The 23,493-nt window shown below is 35.4% G+C and overlaps 1 protein-coding gene across 1 annotated transcript; it reads right to left on the reverse strand.

Annotated features, from left to right (window-relative positions):
• Nucleotides 1-1,068: 1,068 nt before the first annotated feature.
• Nucleotides 1,069-22,190, reverse strand: LOC136409801 (atrial natriuretic peptide-converting enzyme). The gene is made up of 13 exons (XM_066391592.1): nucleotides 22,048-22,190; nucleotides 13,706-14,016; nucleotides 8,508-8,694; nucleotides 8,048-8,261; nucleotides 7,809-7,995; nucleotides 7,187-7,377; nucleotides 6,900-7,132; nucleotides 2,688-2,894; nucleotides 2,411-2,624; nucleotides 2,203-2,348; nucleotides 1,890-2,149; nucleotides 1,561-1,833; nucleotides 1,069-1,504 (listed from the first exon to the last, which is right to left on the reverse strand). Exons 2-13 carry the CDS (start codon nucleotides 13,763-13,765, stop codon nucleotides 1,316-1,318), a joined length of 2,361 nt encoding a protein of 786 aa, XP_066247689.1. The 5' UTR covers nucleotides 13,766-14,016; nucleotides 22,048-22,190; the 3' UTR covers nucleotides 1,069-1,315.
• Between the last annotated feature and the right edge of the window lie 1,303 nt (nucleotides 22,191-23,493).

Here is a 23,493-nt window from a genome sequence, read left to right on the forward strand (position 1 = left end):
GTTTACGGTTGCCATGAAAACGAGAATTAATTTTTGGACCTATTTTTTAATGTTTCTCTGTAATAAAAAGAAAAATTGAAACGGTGAGAACTGATTTAACCGTTTTCGAACAAGCAAAAGCTATAATGAAAAATACATTTTTCTCGTAAAATGAAAAATAAAAATATTTCTCCTCTTGACAACCCCATCCGAAAACATACTGTAGACTAGAAAAAATACCACTGAGGATTGATAGCATTCGTTATGGTAATTTTTTAGAGAGTAATTTGCTTTTTCTTTATCTCAAGGACCAGCTTGCATCTGGTTGTAAGTTCGAAGGTCTTCGCGGCTGGAAGTAGTCTCTTGGAACTAGTTTTAAGCCCCAGAGTTCTTCTGAGCCCCTTCATTGTTGAAGATTTCCTCGTTCCAGAAAATATTTTTGATTGAAAATTGTTATTTTCGGTGAGCACTTCAATATATGCAGTAATTTCAAACTCTTTCCTTCTAAGGTTCTGTGTTGATATTGATGAATAATGCAGAATCAGATATTTACCTTTTACATATTTGTCAAAGGTTTCCTTCAATCTTCCGAATCTAAAAACAAGATCCAAAAATAAATAAGTAAGGGGAATTAATGCATTATATTTTAAGATCATTTGGAAGCTGATAATCCTCATTCAACATGTTATGAGATGAGATTTAAACCATTTTAATTCTATATTATTGTTTGGCTGAAATTTTTCTAATTAAACTTTCTAACTCTTCCAACTTAATGAGTATCTAATAATTGTTGAAATGATTGCTACTTGTAATGTCTAGATTTTAAGTATCTATGTGCACTTTCATACAATTAACTGTTATTCACTCAGCCATAAATTTTATCATATTAGAACTGTGATGTTATCGAAGCTAACTTGAAAAAGTAGCAAAAGTTCTTTAATATTTTAATGAATTTAGAAATTTGTATCTTTTCCTAAAGGTAAATTTAGGGCAAAATTTGTGTAAATGTTACCTAACTAACGGTAGCAATGGTAAACCATAGGAATTGGTTTCCTGCGGGGGCCTTTACCGAAAATAAATGTCTATATCTTTATTAAGAAAAATAAACCTAATTTATTTCAATATATTAATAACCTTATATACAAATTAAAAAAATCATTCAACATACAACGGTATTTATATCCATTAAACCTACTTTTTGGCACTTTCAAGTAACACTCCTTGCATATCGACATCAGTCATAATGTTAAAAATCAGCTTTCACTCTTATCTACACAATACCATATCGCAAGTTTCGAAATTTAAACTTAAACTTAAATACATTCTAATGGATGTTTCAAGTGTTATTTGAACTAGTGATAGTTTCCCGAATCCAGTCCACATTCGAGAAGATCTTATCGTACATTCTGGGTCGCTCTGTTCCATTCTTCGTGCATGCGATTCTCCAATTGGTGACACCAACTAACATCCATTTATCTGTGATGGGGTTTTTACAAGCCATTGAACTGCCTGCGAACTCCTCTTCCTACAAAATGATGAGGCATGAATGGGTAATGAATATAATTAATGGAGAGAGATTACATTGCAGTCGTTCTGGCCATGAATGGTTTCGGTACAAATGCTGTTGACGGTGGTGATGCTAACGTTTTCGCATTTTTCCTTATCAGCGATCTTCACTTGGACCCGTTGTAATTGTTCCCGGTTTTTCGCCCATCCTAAAGTGGTGCAATGTACTGTAGGGGACAGGGGTATTGCCTCTTGGGGTAGGCATATGGGTCTCACAAAGTCGTTAAAGTTTACTGGCTGATCCAGACGGATAAGAGCAACAGTGCTTCCTTCTACCGGTGACTTAACCTGGAAAAATACCTCTCTGCGTGTATCGCTTTACTTTAAAATTAGCAAAACAGTACCATTCCAATAATCCGTCGCTCTTGTTCCCAAGGAGATACACTGGCCAACCTAACTACCCCAAATTTGGCAGTCCATTCCGCTTTTGGTTGGCCCTGAAAACATGACGTAGTAGTGGCCAGCCAGTTGGAGGACAGTAAGATGCCGTCGCAGATGTGAACGTCCTCCTTGAATAGAGCTACGTGCCAAGGCCAATCTCCATGAACAGACATTTTCTGGAGAACCCTGGTTGTTCTGGTGTGCGTGCTTTGGATGCCACACTCTGTAATCAAATCTCAAATAGAGCCAAAGGATTTGATTACCAGTTCATTATACCTAAATCCTGGCAGGTGACCTTCAAAACCTGTTTAGATGGGCATTTACTTTTGAGGAATGTTAGGTCATCGGCGAATGGGTCTTTTATTTTCACGTAGGGGATATTGTCTTCATCGTCTTTAATTATCTGATAAGAGAGCATATCTCTGGAAAAGCGTCGGTTTTTAATTAATAATTTGTCATATTTGCGGTGTGAATATATTCTTACTGGTACTTTAAAGACTTGCACAACGACATGGACACTGTTCTTAGAACCTCCTCAGTCTTATTTTCCGACAGAGTCCTATTCAGGTTTTCCGTGCACAATTTTCCAACCTCTCCTCTCTCATTGAAGGCCACAAACCCTTGAGAATTATATGAGATTTCATGGGGGGAGACTTGTTGAGAATTATGCAACATTTTCACGCTTGGAAGCAGAGTTACTGGTAAAAAGAAATGTCTAAAATTCATACGAAACTTGATTCAAATGGTATTCTAAAACTTACAGCAGGCTCTCTCATCGCTACCATCTGGACAATCTTCCCTTCCATCACATTGTTGGGTTTTCTGGATGCAGGTTCGCCCTATGCCACAGTGGATTTGATTAGAGGAGCAGTAAGTGCACGTTTTCTCGTCTGATAGGTCAGAGCAGTCCAACACTCCATCACAGATCCTTGGAGAAAGAGCTTTTGACTTCAGTTCTTCAACGCAACCTGAAAATGTGTAAATATACAGGAAGTTATTTAAGTACACTTAGCCAAATTTTAAAATGCTTCGTTTGCAAGATACAAAGTGCTAAACTTTTTAAAAAATCGTTTTTTCGTTAAAATATAATTTCACTTAGTGTGTAGTATATTAGCATGTCATTTTCTGGATTCAACTTATGGAGAAAACTGGGTCGGCCGCGCAGGTCTACAGTCATGGCCATCTAGGCCACCGGATTTAAATTCGTTGGATTTTTTCCTTTAGGGACATGTAAAGTCCTTCCTTTATAGAATTCTGGTTAACACTGAAGAAGAATTAATACAATGAATATGGGATCTATGTAATCAGATGAGATATCCACCGGGAATATTTTAACTTATTCGGCAATTCATATTGGAGCCAGCTAATGCTTGCATTAAAGTTGAAGGACAGTTTCAGCAACTATTGTAAGTTTTGTGTTACTTATTGTTAATTGTTTTTTCAATTAAAAAAAATTGCGTATCATTTCTTTAAGTGTAGTTTTAATGAAGCGTTTTTGTTATTAGATTTTTCTTAAATTTCCGGAGTTACCCCTGTGCACATCACTAGTAAAAGAAGACAAATAATTTCTAGCTTAAGTTTCCTTTGTATTACATTAAAAATTGTCACCAAGATTCAACGTCATATTAGTTTGCGCCTTCGTGTTACGTAGGAGTTTTTTTTAATATGTAACGATTAAAAAAAAAAGTTTGGCATCCTGTATGTTGAAAACGAAGCATTACCGGACCTATGTGTATATAAACTTTTCGTCTTAGAATGACTTAAAAAATTACCGCTTGAAATTTGCTCAAGTACTTAAATAACACCCTCAATAAAGCCCATGGTCTAGAACCCTACATAGCATTATTGAAAATGAGACAGTAATACATGGCTGTGAAATTGGAGCAAGCGTCCCCATGACCTCTTATACAGAATGTTCCAGATTTTTCTGGAATTACCAGATTTATTTAATCTCAATGCGTCTTTTGAGTAACAAATTTCGGAAAGTCACTATTTAACCGCCTTATAGTTTCCGAGATCCCAGTCATAAGTCTCGATTTGTAGACATACTGTTCACATATATATTAACTAGAACTTAACACATTAATATTATAGTTATCAAAGGTACGTATAAAATATCGTCATTTATTATATAAGCTGGTTTGCGATTTGTAGAATTCTGTCTATGTATTTTTTGTTCATTTTCACAAATAATCGTACGATTTAATGCAGAATTACCTTTGTTATAATCAAGTCTCTTTTCGAGTGTTCTTCCAAAATACGTCATTTAAAAGTGATTTATATGTGTTGCAGAAAATCCCAAGTCTACCCAAAATAGTATGAAAAATTTCCTTTTCTCTATTTATAAAACATGTACATGATTTTTTTAACATTGTTCGTATGAGCCCTGTCCAAAATAGCTATTAATCATACTTTACATCACATCTGATGTGAAATTCCGAAACCCTTACAATATCCACATCAACAGCCATTTTAGTGTCGAATCATACAATCTCGTATCTACGCATATCTCAGGCCCCCTTGAGAGATTCGAACACATTCAAGTAAAACACTTTAAAGTCCACTAACATGACATAATGGAAAGATCACGGTAATATTCGACTAATACGCAATTTTAAAGTGGCTACTGGTTTCAATATAAGACACAGAGGTCCAAATTCGATATCCGGTAAGGAGAAGTCAGAAACAATTCTGCGGTGAAGTTTTCAGGTCTATACCGTTATATATCGCAAGTAGTCTTTATGAATTTTTTGTAGGAACTGAAATATCGATGTAGGATATCTGAATATGTGGAGTTAATTGTGGATTCTTCTTAAAACTGTGGAAGTCGCAATAGAACAATTTAATTGTGCATCCATCTGTAGCGACCTTTATTTAACCCCATGAATGGAATGGGAAGATGCCAATTCGAGATACTATGCCCTTGTAGACGCCGACCGAAAGTGGTTTTAGTATTTATTTTCTGTGTAAATTTTGTCTACAAAAATTGGCTATAAATATCCACTTATAAATAATCGTAGTTTTTTTTAATTTTGGATTTCTTTGATTCTTTTCCATGATCTTCAAATATCTGTATGCTACCGACTTGCTGGTTTAGCTGCCATTCTTCTCTAGGTGGTTCCTATATACAGGGTGTAACATATAATCATGGGTATATTTTTTGGGGAACGATAATACTTTGCAAAATAATAAAAAAAAGCTAGTAGACCTAGTCTACTAGCCTCATCTATCCATCATCCACGTCATACTATCCTCAGGTGTACAAGGTGGTAAAATTTCACATTTTTTCTTATAGTTTGCGTTTTTCTCCCGTATGCTTTGAGTTAAATTTTTAAAATTTCAACGTCAAAAATCAAAATAAAATTATTAAAATGGCTGAAACTCGGCCATAGCATCGTATATTACAGACCGGAATATGTAGACTGCACTTTCTTAATCTGCATTGATAGATATTTTTGTACATTATACGAAAACGGTGAAAAATACCAAAACACTGCAAGAGACCACAAAGCTAAAGAATTTAAGAAATAATTTAAAATTGGTATCAGAATTCATATAGGGTGTTCCAAAAAATGATACATAACATAAAATAGTATATAATGCAAAAAAGATAACATCCTGTATATGGGCATATATGATTTTGACTTTTTGTTGTAGAGGGTCTTGAAAAAAACAGGTGTACGAAATTTCAAAAATTTAACTCTAGGCATATGTGATAAAAATGCAAATTATGACAAAAATGTGAAACTTTGCCGCCCTGTATATCAAAAATGACGCGTTTTTCATCATGTGTTTATTAGTATTTTTTATTATTTTGCATGATACAATCGCCCTCTGAAATATATCCATGATGATATATTACACCATGTATACAGGGTATCCGAAAACAACGTTGAAATATTTTGGGAGGTGATTCTAGAGATTAAAATTATAAAAAGAAGTTCTGATAAACATACCCCAAAAATTGTTTCTTAAAGGGGGCTAGAACTTCTTAAAGGGGGAATTCTAAAAGAGGTTTTTCACAAAATTTTCGAAACGGTTTGCATTCGAAAGGGCATGCACAAATTAAGAAATTCGGTGCATTATAATAAGTTGGAATGGGAAAACTTTCTTGTGTTAATAATTGCGGATTTTAGTCAGGGTCGTTACATTCAGGGGGTCTCTTACCTAAATGTTGTTCTAACTTTTTTGTTTGAGAACATTTCTTAATTTTTCAAGTCAAATTGCTGAATAGCAAATATTTTTAAGTAACAAAGGTCTTCTTATCTCATCTCGTTAAGATAGACAGTTATCATTTATTCACAACAAATGTTGAAAATTGGCTCCATTGATTTTCAATACATCCTTCAATTTTTTTCTTCAGAGATTTCCTATGTAATTGTACATCGGTTCATAAAAACCAATTTTTCTGGAAAACGGTCTATTACAACTATATTATATTAAAGTACAATATATATACTAAATTTCATAATTTTTGGCGCAAGTCGTTTAGAAAATATTGCAAAAAAAACATCTTCAGGGTTTTCCCCTTAAGGGTTCTAGCCCCTTGATGAAGTAATTTTTTGGGCATGTTTATAAAATCTTTTTTTTTCTCATTTTAATCTATAAAATTATCTCCCAAATATTTTAACGTTATTTCTGGACACTCTATATGTATAAAATTGACCATTTTTGTTGTTATTAATACATCCCGCAATTTAGCCGCATTTTAATTAATCGCGCAATTTAATTTTCTAAAGTTGCAGAGAATTTCACTATCAAACAAACATCGAGTCAAGCAAGGAGTTCCGAATCAGACAAAGGCTCTGTTCAAAAAAGAGTAAATGGAAGTTCATAATTGAATCGTGTATGCGTGCAAGTATCCACCAAAAAGGATCCTTTTAAAAAGATTTACCCCGAACTTCTGATAAATATTAACTAGTAAATTATTACTAAATAAGCACATAAGAAAAACTTTATCGAGTTCCACCTACCTCTCTTATCAAAGCACTTTCTCCCACTGCTAAATTCCGGAAATTTACTGCAATCGATCAGGGATTTGACTTTTTCTGTCAATCGCCCACCACACCCTGCGAAAAACTCCCGACAGATACTCCTGCAGGGCAAGATAATTTCATCCTCACTATCTCCCTTCTGACATCCAGGTTGCAGTAACTGGCAAACAAATTCATAAGCGTGTCGATAGCATTCAGCATCAACCAGCTCCCTGTAGAACGTTAAAGCTAGTTGAAGATTGGTCCTGCAGCTCAACAAGACTCACCTGAATGAAATTACGTCCTCCTTAACATCCTTTATGTTTCTATGTCCGAGAATATTGGGGTACGTGGTGATGTTGTATCCCAAGTTGTTGCAGTATTTTAACGTTAAAGGGGCGCATTTTCTGGGAGTGTGGGGTGGTGATGTCACCACTGCCTCGGACATTAATGTCGTTGGTAGTGTCGTTGTGACCATCTACAGAGGGATTATGTGTCTCTGGTTATAGCAGTCTAAGACTTCAGTTCATTTTTAGCAATAATTAGATATCATATGAAGTCCGTATCCAAAAGATACATTTCTAGCTGAATTTAATTCCTCGCCATGAAACACATCTTGGTTGTTTCAAAAATAATTGAAGTCACGTAATTTGATCCACTAAGCATGAAATTACCCGTGTAATTCAATAGAGATGTACTTCTTGTGATTTATAAGAAGAATTTCACCACGGTGAACAAATCGCGGTGCTTGATTTGTCCCACTAATAGTAGAATACCAATTTTAGGGGCATTTATCCGTAACTGAGATGCTTTTTATTCATTGACAATGGGTTAAGAACAATGTGATGAATTTACAATAACAGCATTGAAATCGAAGAAATGCTATAATAATTAATGACTTGCACAAACCTGTGGTAAGGAGCCCCCCTGTTTCACCTCCAGACTGCTGGCATCTATGGTCAAATTACTGAAGAAGAGGGATTCTTCTACGGAGATTTCGTTGACCAAAATAGCCTCCAAGTCGTTAGCATTAATTCCGGCATAAGTAGGATCTATTTTTATGTCAAAGTGCACTATAAGATCTTTATCTTCCGTCCTGAAATTCACTGAAATTATCACTGTGCAAGAGATAATTAAAAATCACTGACCCATCTAAAGCTAACACGTCAATTCCCCGGTAACCGTGCTTGACCGCACTTCTACGAAACAGCAAATTCAGTCTTTCTTCATAGTCTCGCGAAGTACTCTTAAACTTATTAGTGCTCGGATCAGCCAGGTCGGTGGAGAAGGTGTCCCCTTCGATCACCCTAAAGGTGGCCTTGTAAATCTGATCCCCAGGGTATTCTGGCAAGAAATATGTGTCTGCAAACAATGAGTGAAATGTCAGTGAAGGTGTGTCGGTCTTGTGAACGCACCTGTAAATGTGGGTAAACAAACCCACAGTTACTGTACAAGTTTTTAACGCTTAAGGTAGTGGAGCAGCCAAGATCAAATTATGACTGAAATATAATCAGGGAATTTGATATGGTCGTTTGGTTTTGATTGTCGCGGCCTTGTTAATGACAACAAGCACATTCTATAGGATAATGTGAACGAAGTAATACTCACATCCTACATAGACTGATGCAGCAGCCAGGAGCAAGAAGAGGAGAAATGTTGCAATGATGCAGCAGCCACATCTCGTTTGAGAAGTCAATTTTCTCCTGGTAAATCTAATGTCGGAATCTGAGCTAATGATTGAGCTTGGTGACTTCCTGTATCGTCTAATTCCAGTCCCATTCGTACTCACTGACATCTGAGAAAAAAGTAATAATTACTGAACCGAAGATCAATGCTTCCAAGGCTCATACCCTCCATACCAAGGCTCGCATAATTTATTATACTATAAAATATTTGGTATGAAATGTAAATTATTGCATAGTCTGCCAGGAAACCTGTTGCTTTTTATTACTGATGCTTAAATACCCTCGATATAAGGTATTTCATAACAGGTGTATTTATATGAAATGAGTCTACGAAACCTACATACCGTTATGGTCGATATGTAACATTTACGAAGGACCTTGGCGGTTGAATACCGAAATGATTTATGTGTTTCCTTAGCAGTCTTTAGGTGGTTAAGAAAAACTTTTGGTACAAATCGGTGCTTAGAGGAAGTAGAAGGCAGGAAATCCAATGTATTTCTGCTATAGCGCACACTCTTAAGTTAGGTTTTTCAACCGATGCACACTGGCGAACTATTCATCAATTTTCAGTAACCCCAGTAACAAATATGGGACATTCCATCCCACGACAAGATACATTCCACCTAGCAGTAGACACAGACTCCCAGATGTCACCGGTTTTGTGCTTGTTGGCACTCATCAGACGATTAAGGGCAAATATCTCTCTAAGAAGTAGTCGGGAAAACAGTATAGTTCAATGTCGATACGGTATTAGCTGTTGTTTCCCCTTTCTCCTTCTCATTGCCTTACGTGAGGCTTACTTACGATCGTCTGATGAGGGCCAACAAGCACGAAATCGGTGATGGCTTGACTTTCGCGTGCGTGTGCATAAAATGCTCATTTTAAGGTCCCTTCGATTTGAGGACAAAAATATTTTACATAATGGGTTAGGAAAAAGTTTTAATTCGTAGGTTAAGTCCCGTTCAGTGGCGGGTCATAATATAAGCGTTGCTTATAGCCCTTTGGGGGAGTTCTAATAATACGTAATTAACCCATAAACAGTGTTTCCTCATTAATGGTATTTGATTAAGTATTTCACAAGTTCCAGTAGCAAATCAAGATTCTTCACACATTAACAAACATTGGAAACTCTGTAGATAACCTTTCATGCCGATTGCTTTTCATCCGAGCAAATTGAATTGATGGTAAAATATTTCAAGTTCGCAAAAAACCACACGATCTGGACCGAATCAAGCAGCTCTTTGCTTTCTTGTAATACTGAAAAATGTGCATTCCTTTTGTCAATAAGCCATAAGTAGTGTTTAAATTGCATATAACATTATTATACGAATGGTGAAATTGGTGATTGCACGCTTTCCTAATGTCACACTACAGCAAGCAGAAAATCACCTGTAGATATTGCAATAAAACATCTTAAATGTAGCACCGAGATACCTAGCTTTGCTGAAAAGACAATTCTGCCCAATTTCATCATTTGACCGTAATGAGTCTTGCTGCTTTTAAGGATGTTTTGTGCTAATCATGAATCATAAATTTCATAAACACATTATAAAGCGATTTTTTAACTCGTCTTGAAGGAAGTGCGTTGGTTTCAGTGTTGGACGCAGATGAAGCAATACCGAAGGATTTTTGCATCTCCGAATAGGATGTTACATCGAAGTGACGAAGACTCATTGTTTTTTGCTTGATGTTTTCTACAAGGCATTTCAAATTCGACCCTCTCCATTGGGATCTCGGAAACTAGTAGAGATACGAAGAAGTTTAAGCCGGGACAAAATTGAGTAATTTAGCATTTGACCAAATACCTTTTTCAAAATTTGAATTTTCCAAGTACTTCCGAAGATGGCCGAAAAAAACTAAAAATTGGAGATTTTGATTTTATTTTTTTTAGTGTTTTGAAAACAGTATTTGGTCAAGCGTTAAATTGCATAGTTTTGTCCCCATTTAAACTTCCTCGCATCTCATCTAGTTTCCGAGATTCCAATGCAGAGAATCTAATTCAAAATGCCTTGCAAAAAATTGCACACCTTTAAATGTGGCCATAGTAAAATGTGATCGTTTATGTTTTACTCGATTGATATCTTACCTAATATCGATCCTGAAAAAGAGCTTAAATGAGCAAATTTAAAGCATTTTGGATACATGTTTGCAATCCGTAACTACGGAAAGCAAAAAAACTTTTAAAGACCAAAAATGTGTTTTTTTATATGAAATATCATGTATTTTAAATAGAGCTAACTATCTGGGAAATAACCGTTTTTAGTGTTATGGGCTGAACAGCTTGATTTGTATCTCGTGCACGGTATGATCCATGAGTGGAAACCAGGAGAAAAAACCCAAAAGATCGGAGATCGGAGAAACCGATTTCTTCGTTATTTCCATGAAATATTTTCTGCTTCCAAATATGGCACACACGTTCTTTGGTGCACCCATTAATCTACCAAATGTTAGTAAAAATGCACTGAATTATTGCAAAAGAGAGGGCCTAATAGCCATCTGTTGAAAATGAAAGTAAAATACCAACCGAGCCAAGGTGGGATGTAAATTATCACGATCACGCCGTGCTTTAGATAGATACCGGCACGCCAAAGGCGAACCTTTAAAAGTACTCGATAATACTACCGGTACGACTATTCAGAGACAATAAGCCTTCGGCTTTTTTCTTACTTATTGCCGAGATTTAGAAGGCGATTTGAATCGACAAGCAGTAGACCGTAATGATTTAGTGGACATGTTACCAAATTCAACGGAATAGTATAAACAGCAATCGTGTTTTTCGTATTTTTTTCTTTTAATTTGACATGTTGTATGGTCACAGTATGTAAACCAAAATAAGGAAATAATTATGGTGTTAGCATTAGAGTGAGACAACTATCAGGGGACTATTAAATTTTTCCACTTGCAACTATTGCAACCCTTGCAAACGACACTGCTTTCGATGTTTTTAAACCGGATTTTCAAGTAAGGGCCGCAAAATCTTCTGTGGTCTACCCCTTAGTACTAGTTTAACGGAGTTTAGGGACTAAAGTAGGGTGACTTGGTTAATAACTGAAGGCCAACAAGGGCGTCTTTTCTGATAAAGCACTTTAAAGAAAACATGGGAATAACTTAGGGATATTTAAAAATCTAGATCTGCGTCCTCTTTGCTGCCAGGACACCAAGCTGGGTGTCTTTTAGAAGATTTTTCCTCAGGACACAAAAAAAATCTGAGTCATCAAAGGTGCTTATGACTGTGTTCGGGATTTTACAATGCAATGCGATAAAACAGACTTTCTACACCAATGAATTTTAGACACACAAATCTTGGCCAGTAATTGAAGACTCTTACTAATGAGGCACCATAAAGAAAACATATATAATATCTTAGGTAGATTTAACAATCCAGAGTTACGTCCTCAAAAGTGTTTATAACTGCGTTCGAGATTTTACAGCACAGTACGACAAAACAGACCTTCTGCGCCAATGAATTTAGAACTCACAAAATTCGTATATCATAATCCATAAAATGTTAATCCAAAAAATGTTAAGGCAATGGATTCGCCTTTAAAGATACAATAAACTATACTTACAAGACGTTATCGGACTGGCAAAAATTGGGAAAAACTATAACGGCTGAAATTGAGGCTCAAACAGAAAGGCTCAGGCTCAGGTTGGAAAATCTTTTAACACATTCACTGTCCAGAACACATTGGCATACCAAGTCAAATTTGTCCAGCAAATGTATTTATCATTATATCTCAAATAGGCAAAACTGCCTCTTAGGCGTTCTCGGCGTGGTAGCCAAAGTCCAAAAACCGCCCCAGAGACGTTCTGGGCAGTGTTAACTAATAGAAGACCCATTTGCAACATCAAATTGATAAATTTTGAAGCTGCAGTTGAAGGGAAGTTTTTCCGGACATTTCGTCCACACCTGTAGTGAACATTGTCAAATGCGATGAGGCAACGGCTGAAGTGATCTGCCATACTTTTCGAAGATGACCGCAATTGGATCATCCGTCGTTTTTATGACCTACGATATTCAGTGAGTGTTCTTAGAAATGTATGAAATATGATCAAAAAGATATTTGTGTGTGTGTTTGGGCAAAATTATCAATTAATAAGTTGAGATACTATCGATGCTGCAATGATCATGCCCTGTTTTTGGGATGTAATTTTTGGTATCCAATTAAAATAGTGGTTTCAAGCCTGTTGGAAAGTCCTAATGGGTGATTTTTATCGAAGAACATAGTCAAATGTGACTAGACTCAAAATTAAAATAACGGAAATAATATTGTTTTCTTGACCTTACAAGTCTACAAATTTTTAGGTTAATATCCTTAACCAAAAATACAACCATTAACATAACATGTGCAATTTCTTTAATTGCAAATTATTTTGTGTTCTTTAGAAAGCCCGAAGTATGTCAAATCATCATATTATCTATCATTGCGTTATTACAGACCTTCATAAAAACCTTCTTTATTCTTCCTTCCTTCACGTATTCTCTTCGTCTTCAAAATCTTGGAGATGCTTCATCTCTCCACCCGTAAAGGAGTCTTGTGCGAAATCTACACTTCTTGAAGATTCCTCGACAATCGGCAGATTGACATGATGACCCACTAAGGATTTCTCGTAACGCATTAAAGAACGTAGGTCAGTAAACTATTAAAAACTTTAAAGCGTTCATGTTGTACGCGTTTAAACTTGATAAATTACACTAATGACGATTGAAATCATGTCAAATTGAAGTGTGAAATTGTGTTACAGCCGCTGTTTTGCCGAATTGCACCGGTCATCCAGTATTTGAAATTTCTTTCACGCTGTAGCAGGAACTTATAACCGTACACGAAATGCTTTTTAGGTCAGTCTACCAATATTGTCATGCTAACAAAATACGCTACAAGCTTGGTATGTATATTATTAACACTTTAATATTGAATATTCCATATGTGCTTTGCTTTTAAAGTGGTTTAAGCGGTTGTCGCTCTACTTTCAACTCAGCAAAAGATTTTTCCGATGCTTATGGGAATATTAATTGCCAAAGATGGATGTTAATTAACATCAAGAATAGCCGGTACCATATCTTAATATTATTATTAAGGCGTTTTCAGACGGACGATGCTCTAGAAAGGAAGGACTTACCTTAGAATCCCAAGAGCTCCTCCTATGGTTCTTGTTCATATCCATAGCTGAGGCAGTCATGTTTAGTCACCTGAACACATTAACAACACACTCTCCTACAACACTACTTCAATGTTAGTCACTGATTTAAAATCTGTTACACTTAATTGCAGCAGCAACGCTTCAAAAAGTCGCAGGAAAATATCTTTGTGAGAACTCTTGTCGTTTCTCACATATCGAGCGCGATTGTTTTCACTTCTTCGGATGTAGAGGAATTATTGGTCCTGCTGCTGCATGATCGGTTAAAACGCTGCTTGGTGGCTTTCTCTAACCTGCAAAGAATTACTAATAAAATAACGCTGAAGCGTAATGGTTAAGTATGGTTTTTGTCAGTTTGGCTTGGTATGTTAGTGAGAGTTAAGAGGACGTCCGTTATACAGAGTGTAACATATTATGATGGAGATAGTTTAGAGAGCGATAATACTCTACAAAATAATAAAAATAATGCCAATAGGGCCATGGTCAAAAACGTACCATTTTCGATATACTCGTACAGGGTGGCAAAATTTAACTTTTTTTTCAAATCACAGGAGGACATTTTCAGTAGTTTTTATAATTTTGCTTTCATTTTGATTTATTATTATTTTAAAAAATTTGATTAAATATTACGAATGATTTTAAATAATTAGAACTGAGCCAGATGATTAATTTTTCTTTGCTTTCTTTACATTTTTAATTTGCATTGAGTGATATTTTTGCGATATCTATGAAAATGGGTAAAGATTCGAAAATATTGTAAAAGATCGAAAAGCTAAAGAATTGAAAAAGGAATTTAAAATTAGTATTAGAATTGATACAGGGTGTTCTGAAAAAAGATACAAAGCACAAAATAGTATATGATAAAAAAACACCTTGTGTCTAGCTGCCGAAGATTTTGACATTTTGTCGTAGAGGATCTTAAAAAAGATAGGTGTATGATATTTCAAAAATTTAACTTAAAGCATAGGTGAGAAAAACGCAAAATATGAGAAAAAATGTGAAACTTTGCCAACCTGTATATCGAAAATAGTGTGTTATTGAATATGAGTTTAGTAGTACTTTCTATTTTTTTGCAGAATACTATCGCCCCCTGAAATATCGTCATGATGATATGTTACACTCTCTATTGCTTCTGGAATTGTTTAATGTTTAATAAAATAGAATACAGGGAGTCCGAAAATAACATTGAAACGTTTCGGGACGTGATTTTAGAGATTAAAATAATAAAAAAATGTTCTTATAAATACACCCCAAAAATTGCTTCTTAAAGGGACTAAAAGCACTTAAAAGAGGAATTCTGAAGGTAGTTTTTCGTAATATTTTTGAAACCGTCTACGCTAAAATTATGAAATTCGGTATACTTTGATAAGATAGAATGAGAAAACTTTTTTATGTTCATAATTACAGATTTTAGTCATGGGCGTCACATAGAGGGCGTTTCCTACGTAAATGTTGCCCTTTTTTGTTTGCGATATTTCTGAATTTTTGAAATCAAATTACTGAATCGCAAATATTTTTAAGTGAAAAGAGATTTTATATCATCTCGTTAGGATAGATCGTTTTCCAGAAAAACCTGTTTTTATGAACCGATGCACAATAACATAGATATCGAAATATATCTTAATGAACATAATAGGGATTCTTGTAATAGAAATATTTTTTTTGTTAATCAGCAATAACAAGACTAATATTGTTAAGGATATATCACTTATTCGTAATAAATGTTGGAAATGGCCTCCGTTCATTCTAATTCATCTTCTAATTCTTTCCTTCATAGATTTCAATGTCCATGTAACTGTGCATCGGTTCATAAAAACTCACTTTTGTGGAAAACGGTCTATCCTAACGAGATGAAGTAAGGAGACATTTTTTACTTGAAAATATTTGCGATTCAGTAATTTGATTTAAAAAATTAAGAAATGTCATAAACAAAAAAGTTAGGATAACATTTACGTAGAAGACCCCGTGTATGTGACGTCATTTACTAAAATCCGCAATTATTAACATAAAAAAAGTTTTTTCATTCCATCTTATTAAAGTATACCGAATTTCAAAATTTTAGCACAAACCGTTTCAAAAATATTGCGAAAAAATCAACTTCAGAGTTTCCCCTTTAAGTGCTTTTAGCTCCTTTAAAATGTAATTTTTGGGTACACTTATAAGAGCTTTTTTTATTATTTTAATCTCTAGAATCACCTCTCAAAATATTTCAACGTTATTTCCGGACACCCTGTATTTGTATGCATTTACACATGCCATTTTGACTTTTATTATCTTTTAATTCTTTTGAATATACTTTGTGGTTTGGAAAGTTTATTTATCACCGCTCAGCATAGTGAACATGCAAGAATAACCATTTCGAATGAGTCTATATTCAATTCAGTAATCTGACTCCTGAATTACTCATATAAAAGAGACGTTGAATTTTAAGTGGTCTCGTTAATTCTCCTTTACTCGTGCTAGCAAATGATTTATAACGACCGATTTTCGATAGCCTGACCCCATTTTTCATAAGGAGCAAGTCGACCATAAGATATTGATAACTCCCACAGAGAAGTGTGTCCTTTTCCGCTTACATTATCATACAGAACGCCAACTTTATCACATGGTATTTGGTGTCATAAAATAATACTTAGCACACATAAAGATAGTTTCAGCCAAAGTCCTGTTGGATTGAGATAATAATTAAGAATTCTTCAGGTTTCTCTCTCTCTCTTTCTTTTGTTGCCGTTATCTTTTTAGAAAATAATGGTGTATCATGATGGTAAATGATTCTTAATGGGGATTGTAAATCATGCGTATAACAGTAGCCGCAATCAGACTTGACACAAATAATAGCAGATATATTTACCGTTAATATATTAAATGCGCGGTTAAATGATACTTGCCAGTACCGGATTTAAGGGGAAATGTAAGATTATGGCCCACCCTCTCACATATGTGGCTTCGGAAATAATCGAACCATTAATCTTAAAAATGTTATGGATCTAAAAATCCAAATGAAATCCATGGAGCATGTGCACTTCCTATAGTAGGCCATTCTATGGGCTCCTAGATGCTTCAATAAATATCTCAAAAACAGTAATAGATAGGAAAACGCTGAAATAGGGGAAAACCTTCTAAATCATACAATAGACGGTCAATGGCATCTAATTGAATTCGGTGTGCTAACAGGCACCTTCACCCCCGAAAAAATATGAAATTTGGATATTGTACTTAAAGCTAGAAGTGGTGGTGTGAGTGTTCAGTTTCTGAATCTCTAAAATATAAGTCGCTCTCCAATTAGGAAAATGAGGGAACCAGAAGCAAAGAAAGAAATCTTTGAAGCAATAAAGGAAATTGCAGTAAATATTGCAGACCTGTATAGTTACACCAAGGACTTCAGTGGCCATCATTGTCTTCACGTGACGTCTTACGCATTTAATCACCTACAAAATTTTCCCAAAATATGTAATAATGATTGTATTGTAGGAAAATAATACTCATTTTGCGCATCATAGAAATTATACAGGGCACATTTGTGTAATAAAGCCGTCTAGGTTCTCAGTAGACAATGCATCAATTCGCACGATCTTCCGCAAAACAAGAAACTGATGTAAGTGACTGTGATAGTTAGTTTTATCACATAATATGGGAAGATACTAATGAAACAGACTACATTCAGTGTTCAAATCATTAAGTTCCCAGAGATTATTTAACGCTTTTAATGTTCCAAAAATTCGAGAAACCCTTACGTAATAATGGATCGGAAGCTACTTCTTTAGTAACATAGAGCATTTCTTCTTGATTATTTCCCGACAAGTCGTGATATACATTAGTTATTTAATACCTACAAAGCGTATAAATATGTATAACTAATAGCAGATATTTAGCGAAAAGCAATCAAGTAGAAAGTCTTCATTAGTCAACTACAGGCTGCTGCAGTCGATATAATGGAAAGTGAAGTTTATGAGATAGATAAGGATAATAATGAATTGCAATAAGAATTGTTAACTCTAAGACGTGGAAATATTGTTTCATGCCACGCAGAAATAAAAATTATACAGTGCGGCTGTAAAATGTTGGCTATATTTATTTATTTAATAATTTTTTTTGTTTAACTAAAGATTGTTTGTGAACACAAAATCGAAAACAAATCAATTTTCTACTAACCAATAAGTTTCTTCATTGTTTGTATATTATCTAACGAAGTTTGTATTGCATTTTTTAGCAAATTTATAGCTATTTTTCTCAAAAACGAATTGATAGATTTTGAATCGCAACATACCATTGAGTGTAGTTTAGAAAGATCTTTAATTTGAGGTGTCCCTCGACTTGTTTCAATTTTACAAAATCAGCTATTATGCATTATCGGTGTCGTAAGCAACATTTAAAAAAGAAACCAACGCCAAAGAAAATATGTTTTGTCCTATTTAATGCAGTTTTTTAATTTAAAAAAAAATAATAATTTGTTAAAATGTAAACAGAGAGAGAAGGGAAGGGGGGGAGTAAGCAAAGGGTAGAGGACAATTTAGAGCTGCACGGTACAATCGTGCTTAGCAAACTACAGAGTGTTTCATTAGGATCGGTTATTTTGAATGTATCACCATTTCTCTTGTATTATTCGTACAGTGTTGTATTTGGACCGCTATCTGATATAAATTTTGAGATTTGGTTATGAAAAATTACACAGCCGCATAAAGCATAAAAATTGTGAAAATCCATTACCAAAATGGTGAAAATTTCGCAGAGACGGTTCAAAAATATAGATTTTTCAGTCACCTTAACGCACCTTCTTGCAGTACAGTGGTCTGATTAATCGAGGAATCTAAAGTGCTTGGATCAGTTGAAACCCAGAAGAGATTGGTTCATGATCACACAGCTCGGTCTAATGAAAACATTGAAGCAATTAGTGAAAGTATTGACCAGAATCTTTTCACCTCGACTCGCCATCTTTTTCAGTAATTGGGAGTTTCACAAAGCAGTTTTACAGCGAATTTTGACTAAAGATCTACATTTGCAAGTTTACAAGATTCAGTAAACACAACATTGAAAGCCAGCAAACCATGCAGAGCAAAGAATATTCATAGAATGAACCAACAAGTGAATACTGATTTTTCAAAGAAAATCATCTTTTATGATTAAGCGCATTTCCAACTTGATGGCTGTGTCGACAAACAAAGTTGTCGCATAGTGGGAGGTGAGAAACTATGAATGTTTTTTCAACGTCTCATGTATCCACTACAAGACATTGTTTGGTGCGCATTTTGGATTGGACCGTTCTTCTTCGAGAATGTAACTGGCAATGCGGTCACCGTCAACGACGACCGTTATCATGAGAGGATAAACAACTTCTTCTGGACTCAAATTGCTGCAATGAATCTCACGGACATGTGGTTTCCACGGAACGGCGCAACCTGCCACACAACAAACGAAACAATGGAATTGTTGAAAATGAAATTTTAAGGGAGAGTTATCTAGCGCCGCGGCGATATGATGTGGCCACCGCGATCATACGATTTGACGCCGTTAGATTTTTCTTTGGTTTTTTTTTTTTTTTTTTTTTGAAAGGGAAGGTGTATGCCAATAACCCGAAAACAATTTCTGAATTGAAAGATGCGATTCGACGCGCCATTGATGAAATTGAACCGTCACTATGCCAAAACGTTATCAAAAATTTCGTGAAAAGGATCGTCGACTCCCATCTCCTGAGAGGGCCATTTATTAGATATTGTATTCCATCAATAACATCCATGTCTATACCCTTTATTTCAATAGAAACATCTGAACTTTTCAAGTAAGCGCAGCGTTTTTTCAATTTTTGAAATAACCGGTCTTAATGGGATATCCTATATTAAGTGGCATTTTTCTACTTGCAATTGCAATAGATGTTCGATTTTTCTGCAAACCGATGCAAAGGTTGTCAGCCTTATAACAACGTGGGTGTAGGCACCTTCACTTGAAACAAAACTTCTATAATTAGCCAGAACATTCTTATATACTCCATTGCCGCTTCACTATTTCTAACGGATGTTCCACTTCTGTAAGTACAAAACTATTTAACAATAAAATTTTCACGATTCGCTAAATTCGTATTATATCGAGGTGGTTGATTTAGATCGCTGCCTTGAGAAGCAAAAAAATTGGAAAAGGAAATTGATAGTGACTGAGAAGAAAGTCGAAAGTCGATGTATTATTAATTAAGTACATCCAGCCTGTTCAGTGTAAATCGGATGTCTTAAAGATTTATCGGCTCTAATTATTATTGCGTGATCGATTTTTTTGGCGATATGTGTTTAAGAGACAATGAAACGTTGGAGGAAGTGTGTCGAGCAAAATTGCTTGGAAACCAATTATGGATTTTTTTGTTATTTTATTAAAAGAGAAACTAGGTAATACTCCGTAATGCGGGCATTTTGCTACATTAACGCAGCTGGCAGTGTCCCAGAAAAGAACACTCTTATACTAGCTAATACTGATATTTACAATAAATTACTATGCAGTCTGAGCTGCAACGTTTCACTAGAGATTGTGTCACACTTTTTATAAATTTACATATAATGCCTTTTTTATTGAAGTAAGCTCATGCAGATAGGCAGCAGGCGATTCGAACACAGGGGCGTTGATTTTTAAACACGGTTCAAAAATACGCCTTTTGTTGTTAAGGTCATACACAACAATAATTAACTTTCCTGCTTAAACGGTTCATTAACACTTTGTCGTGAAGAAAACGGTAACAATTATGTTTACGCGATGCTTAACGGTTCTAATATGCCTTTTTGTGTGGAACTTTCTTCTTTTCCATCGGAAAAACACGTGTGCGTGTGAGTGAGCGAGCATTCGATAATAATAATTGCAAGTGAACAGTGAAGTAATTATGATTATTAACGAGACAGGATTTGATGTTTCGCATATTCTGATTAATGACCCTTCAGTGTACATCCAAAAACGCCTTACAGCCAGACCTAAGCCTTAGAATTGCGCAATATGTGGCCAATAACCGCAGTATTTTTATATGTGCTCTGAAGAATTTCATTTTGACCTTTGGTCAAGATGGATATGACGCCGCTCAAGTAATTTTCCAATTAAAAAAATTCGTTTTAGCCAAAAGTCTATGTTCTTATTCGCACAGAAGGCAATAGAATCCAAAGAGGTGGGAATTGTTCGCAATTTCGCCGCTTATTTTGATCCGATAGGGTAAGGAGGCATAAGCTGAGGGGTGAGGCCAATTGTAAGCTAAGAGTTTCTAAATAAATGATCAGTGGCGGAACACAAGAAGGTTTGGGGCGATTAAAGAGGCCTGATCGCACAAACACCAATCATCAATGTAGGTTTACCGGATTATTGAAAAGGTCTAACGATCAAAAAGTATCTCACAAACTGTAGACGCTATAAAGGAAAAAATTGAATATGTAATATCCTGTATTTTGATTACCAGTGCCGGCCTTATGGGGGAGGTAAAGGAGGTTCAGCGACGGCCCAGAGCAGCCCTATTGATAGTGAAGCTTTAAAACGTACGAATAATGTAAACTTTCCTGAGTTCATTCGCCTATTAATTTTTCCTTATTATATACTGAACATCCGCATAGACACATATGAGTACATACATCATTTCTTGCACTGAAACCCATACGGGAATTTATGCATCTTGCCCTTTGCGCTTCAGTAAGCACCCTCCTTTGTTTCCATTTCCTTTTAGGGCCTTTGATATTCGGTACCCGGTACCCAAACGCACTTCACAGTTTATTAAGAATTCTGAACCGTGTTTGGAATTCAAATTAAACATATTTTTTGATTTGCCTGAAAAATGTCCACACTCATATTACAGAAAATGCTAAATAAACTTGCGCTAAGCGAGAGTAAATGTTAAGTCACACTCCGCAAACTTCCAATTTTCGCAAGAGGTTCACTTTCATTTGACCTTTTTCAATAAAGGGCAATGCTAGTTAAATTGTGGCATGATATCATTGTTGTAAAATTGCAAATAATTATTGTTATTGTCCGCCTGTCGTTTCTGAAATGTTTGGACTAGTATTGGTATTGAATAAACTGAATTTAATCTTTTGTCAAGGCGAATCCAGCATTAAAAATGCATTGAGAAGAGTGTTTTAGTAGAATGCTGTATGTTCAATAGATTGGAAATCAGAATTTTTAAGGTAAAGAATGACGCAAATTTGGTGCAAAATGTGGTGAAAAATGATCTGCAATCAACCAGACTTTAACAACTTTCGCAAACATTCAGTTGTATCGATGCCTTTCAGTCTTTGGAAGTAATAATTCTTCATAAGACAAAACAGCACAAGCAACAAAACCATTATTTAAAAAAAATATATATATATTTTTACCTGCAAAACCAAATCCTTAAAAGATCCAAATATTGCACTGCAATACCAAAATATTGACCCCTATTGGGTACACCAGGTAGGGTTCAAAACGTCTATTTATTCGCGTGCCAAATTTTAAAATCGGCGTCTTCGCACTGCGGTACCACCTTTGGTACTCAAATTCGGACCACGAACCACGACGGCTGCTGCTGGCGATTGTAATGGTAAGTGCGGACTTTCTTTCTTCGTGATGGTGGACTCTGCGCACCATTCTCTAAATTGGTGGGTAACTCGTTCTGTTGCTGGCTCATGTGAGATGTTTTGGTACACTTATGGTACCTCTTTTACATTCTTACTACTATCAACCACTCAAATAAAAGGAAATGAAGGTTTATCTTTTTAAATGACAGAACAATAATTGAAGTGAAATCATTAAACTTGGTAGCTAACTTTACAGGCAGATGTGGGGTTCTAAGACCACGTATCAAGGGCCATCCACCCGAAGGCATAAGCCCCGTCCGGGACCCTAACATCACAGCTGACTGATTCGGGATTTGAGAGGGGATCTATTCCTAAAAAGTTTGCGATCCCTTGTAACTAAACCTGAGAGGATCTGTCAATATGGGTGTTATAATATTTGAATTATTAAAAAAACAAATATAGATTGCACTTTAAAAGAATAATATTCTTGACAGAATGGCAAAGGAAAAACAGTTCTAGTAAAAGTTTAAAGATGGCGCCACAGACACATATATTCTCTTCAAGTTAGTATTGCATAGAAAGCTTTCGCCATTGTATCAAGGAAAGGGAATCAGTAATAAATAATGTTAAAAGGTTGTCAGATTAAATCAAAATTCCTGTCCACCTTTCTGTAAATTATATAATTTTTTTCATTTTACACAATAGTTGAGAAATCGAAATTCTTGTATCAACTTTAAGCTATGCTTAATTGACACATGGATATAACTATAACATGAACCTGCCTCTAAACTGCAAATACCTATTTAACAGACTTTCTAACTCGACTGTATAATTACCAAGATATGTGTACTACCCATCGAAGAAAACTCGCTTGATGCCCTGTATAATATAAATCTCGTTTCGAGGCGATTATGTGCAGGATTGTTATCTCAATTTAGATAAGCATCGACATCTTTAGTTGTAACTATAAAACAGTTTGGTGGGGCGTTAGAGTTAACGGCACATGTCAGGCAACCCACGTTACAATAAGAAAGAGGTTATAATTACTTGTGATTATAAATAGTGTGTGTCCTGTTGTCGAGGTATGGAATCACTAGGCGTTTTCCATTGGGTGTCAGAAATAGGATTGCCACACAGAACTCGTAAAACAGGAACGTGATGTGTTTTATTACTAAACTTAGAATAAACTTATTTCTACTGTGTACAAAGTATGATTGTTACCAGTTGGAGTACATGTGGAGGGTGCGAGGCCCGAAAGAGAAAAGA

The sequence above is a fragment of the Euwallacea similis genome, chromosome 7, assembly GCF_039881205.1.
Source record: "Euwallacea similis isolate ESF13 chromosome 7, ESF131.1, whole genome shotgun sequence".
Classification (NCBI taxonomy): Eukaryota; Metazoa; Arthropoda; class Insecta; order Coleoptera; family Curculionidae; genus Euwallacea; species Euwallacea similis.

Coding starts and splice junctions, on each gene's coding strand:
- LOC136409801 (XM_066391592.1), bottom strand. CDS start 13,765: ATGACTGCCTCAGCTATGGATATGAACAAGAACCATAGGAGGAGCTCT. Junction 7,133..7,186: donor GAGGACGTAATTTCATTCAG/GTGAGTCTTGTT, acceptor AACGTTCTACAG/GGAGCTGGTTGATGCTGAAT. Junction 2,625..2,687: donor TAGCGATGAGAGAGCCTGCT/GTAAGTTTTAGA, acceptor TCTTTTTACCAG/TAACTCTGCTTCCAAGCGTG.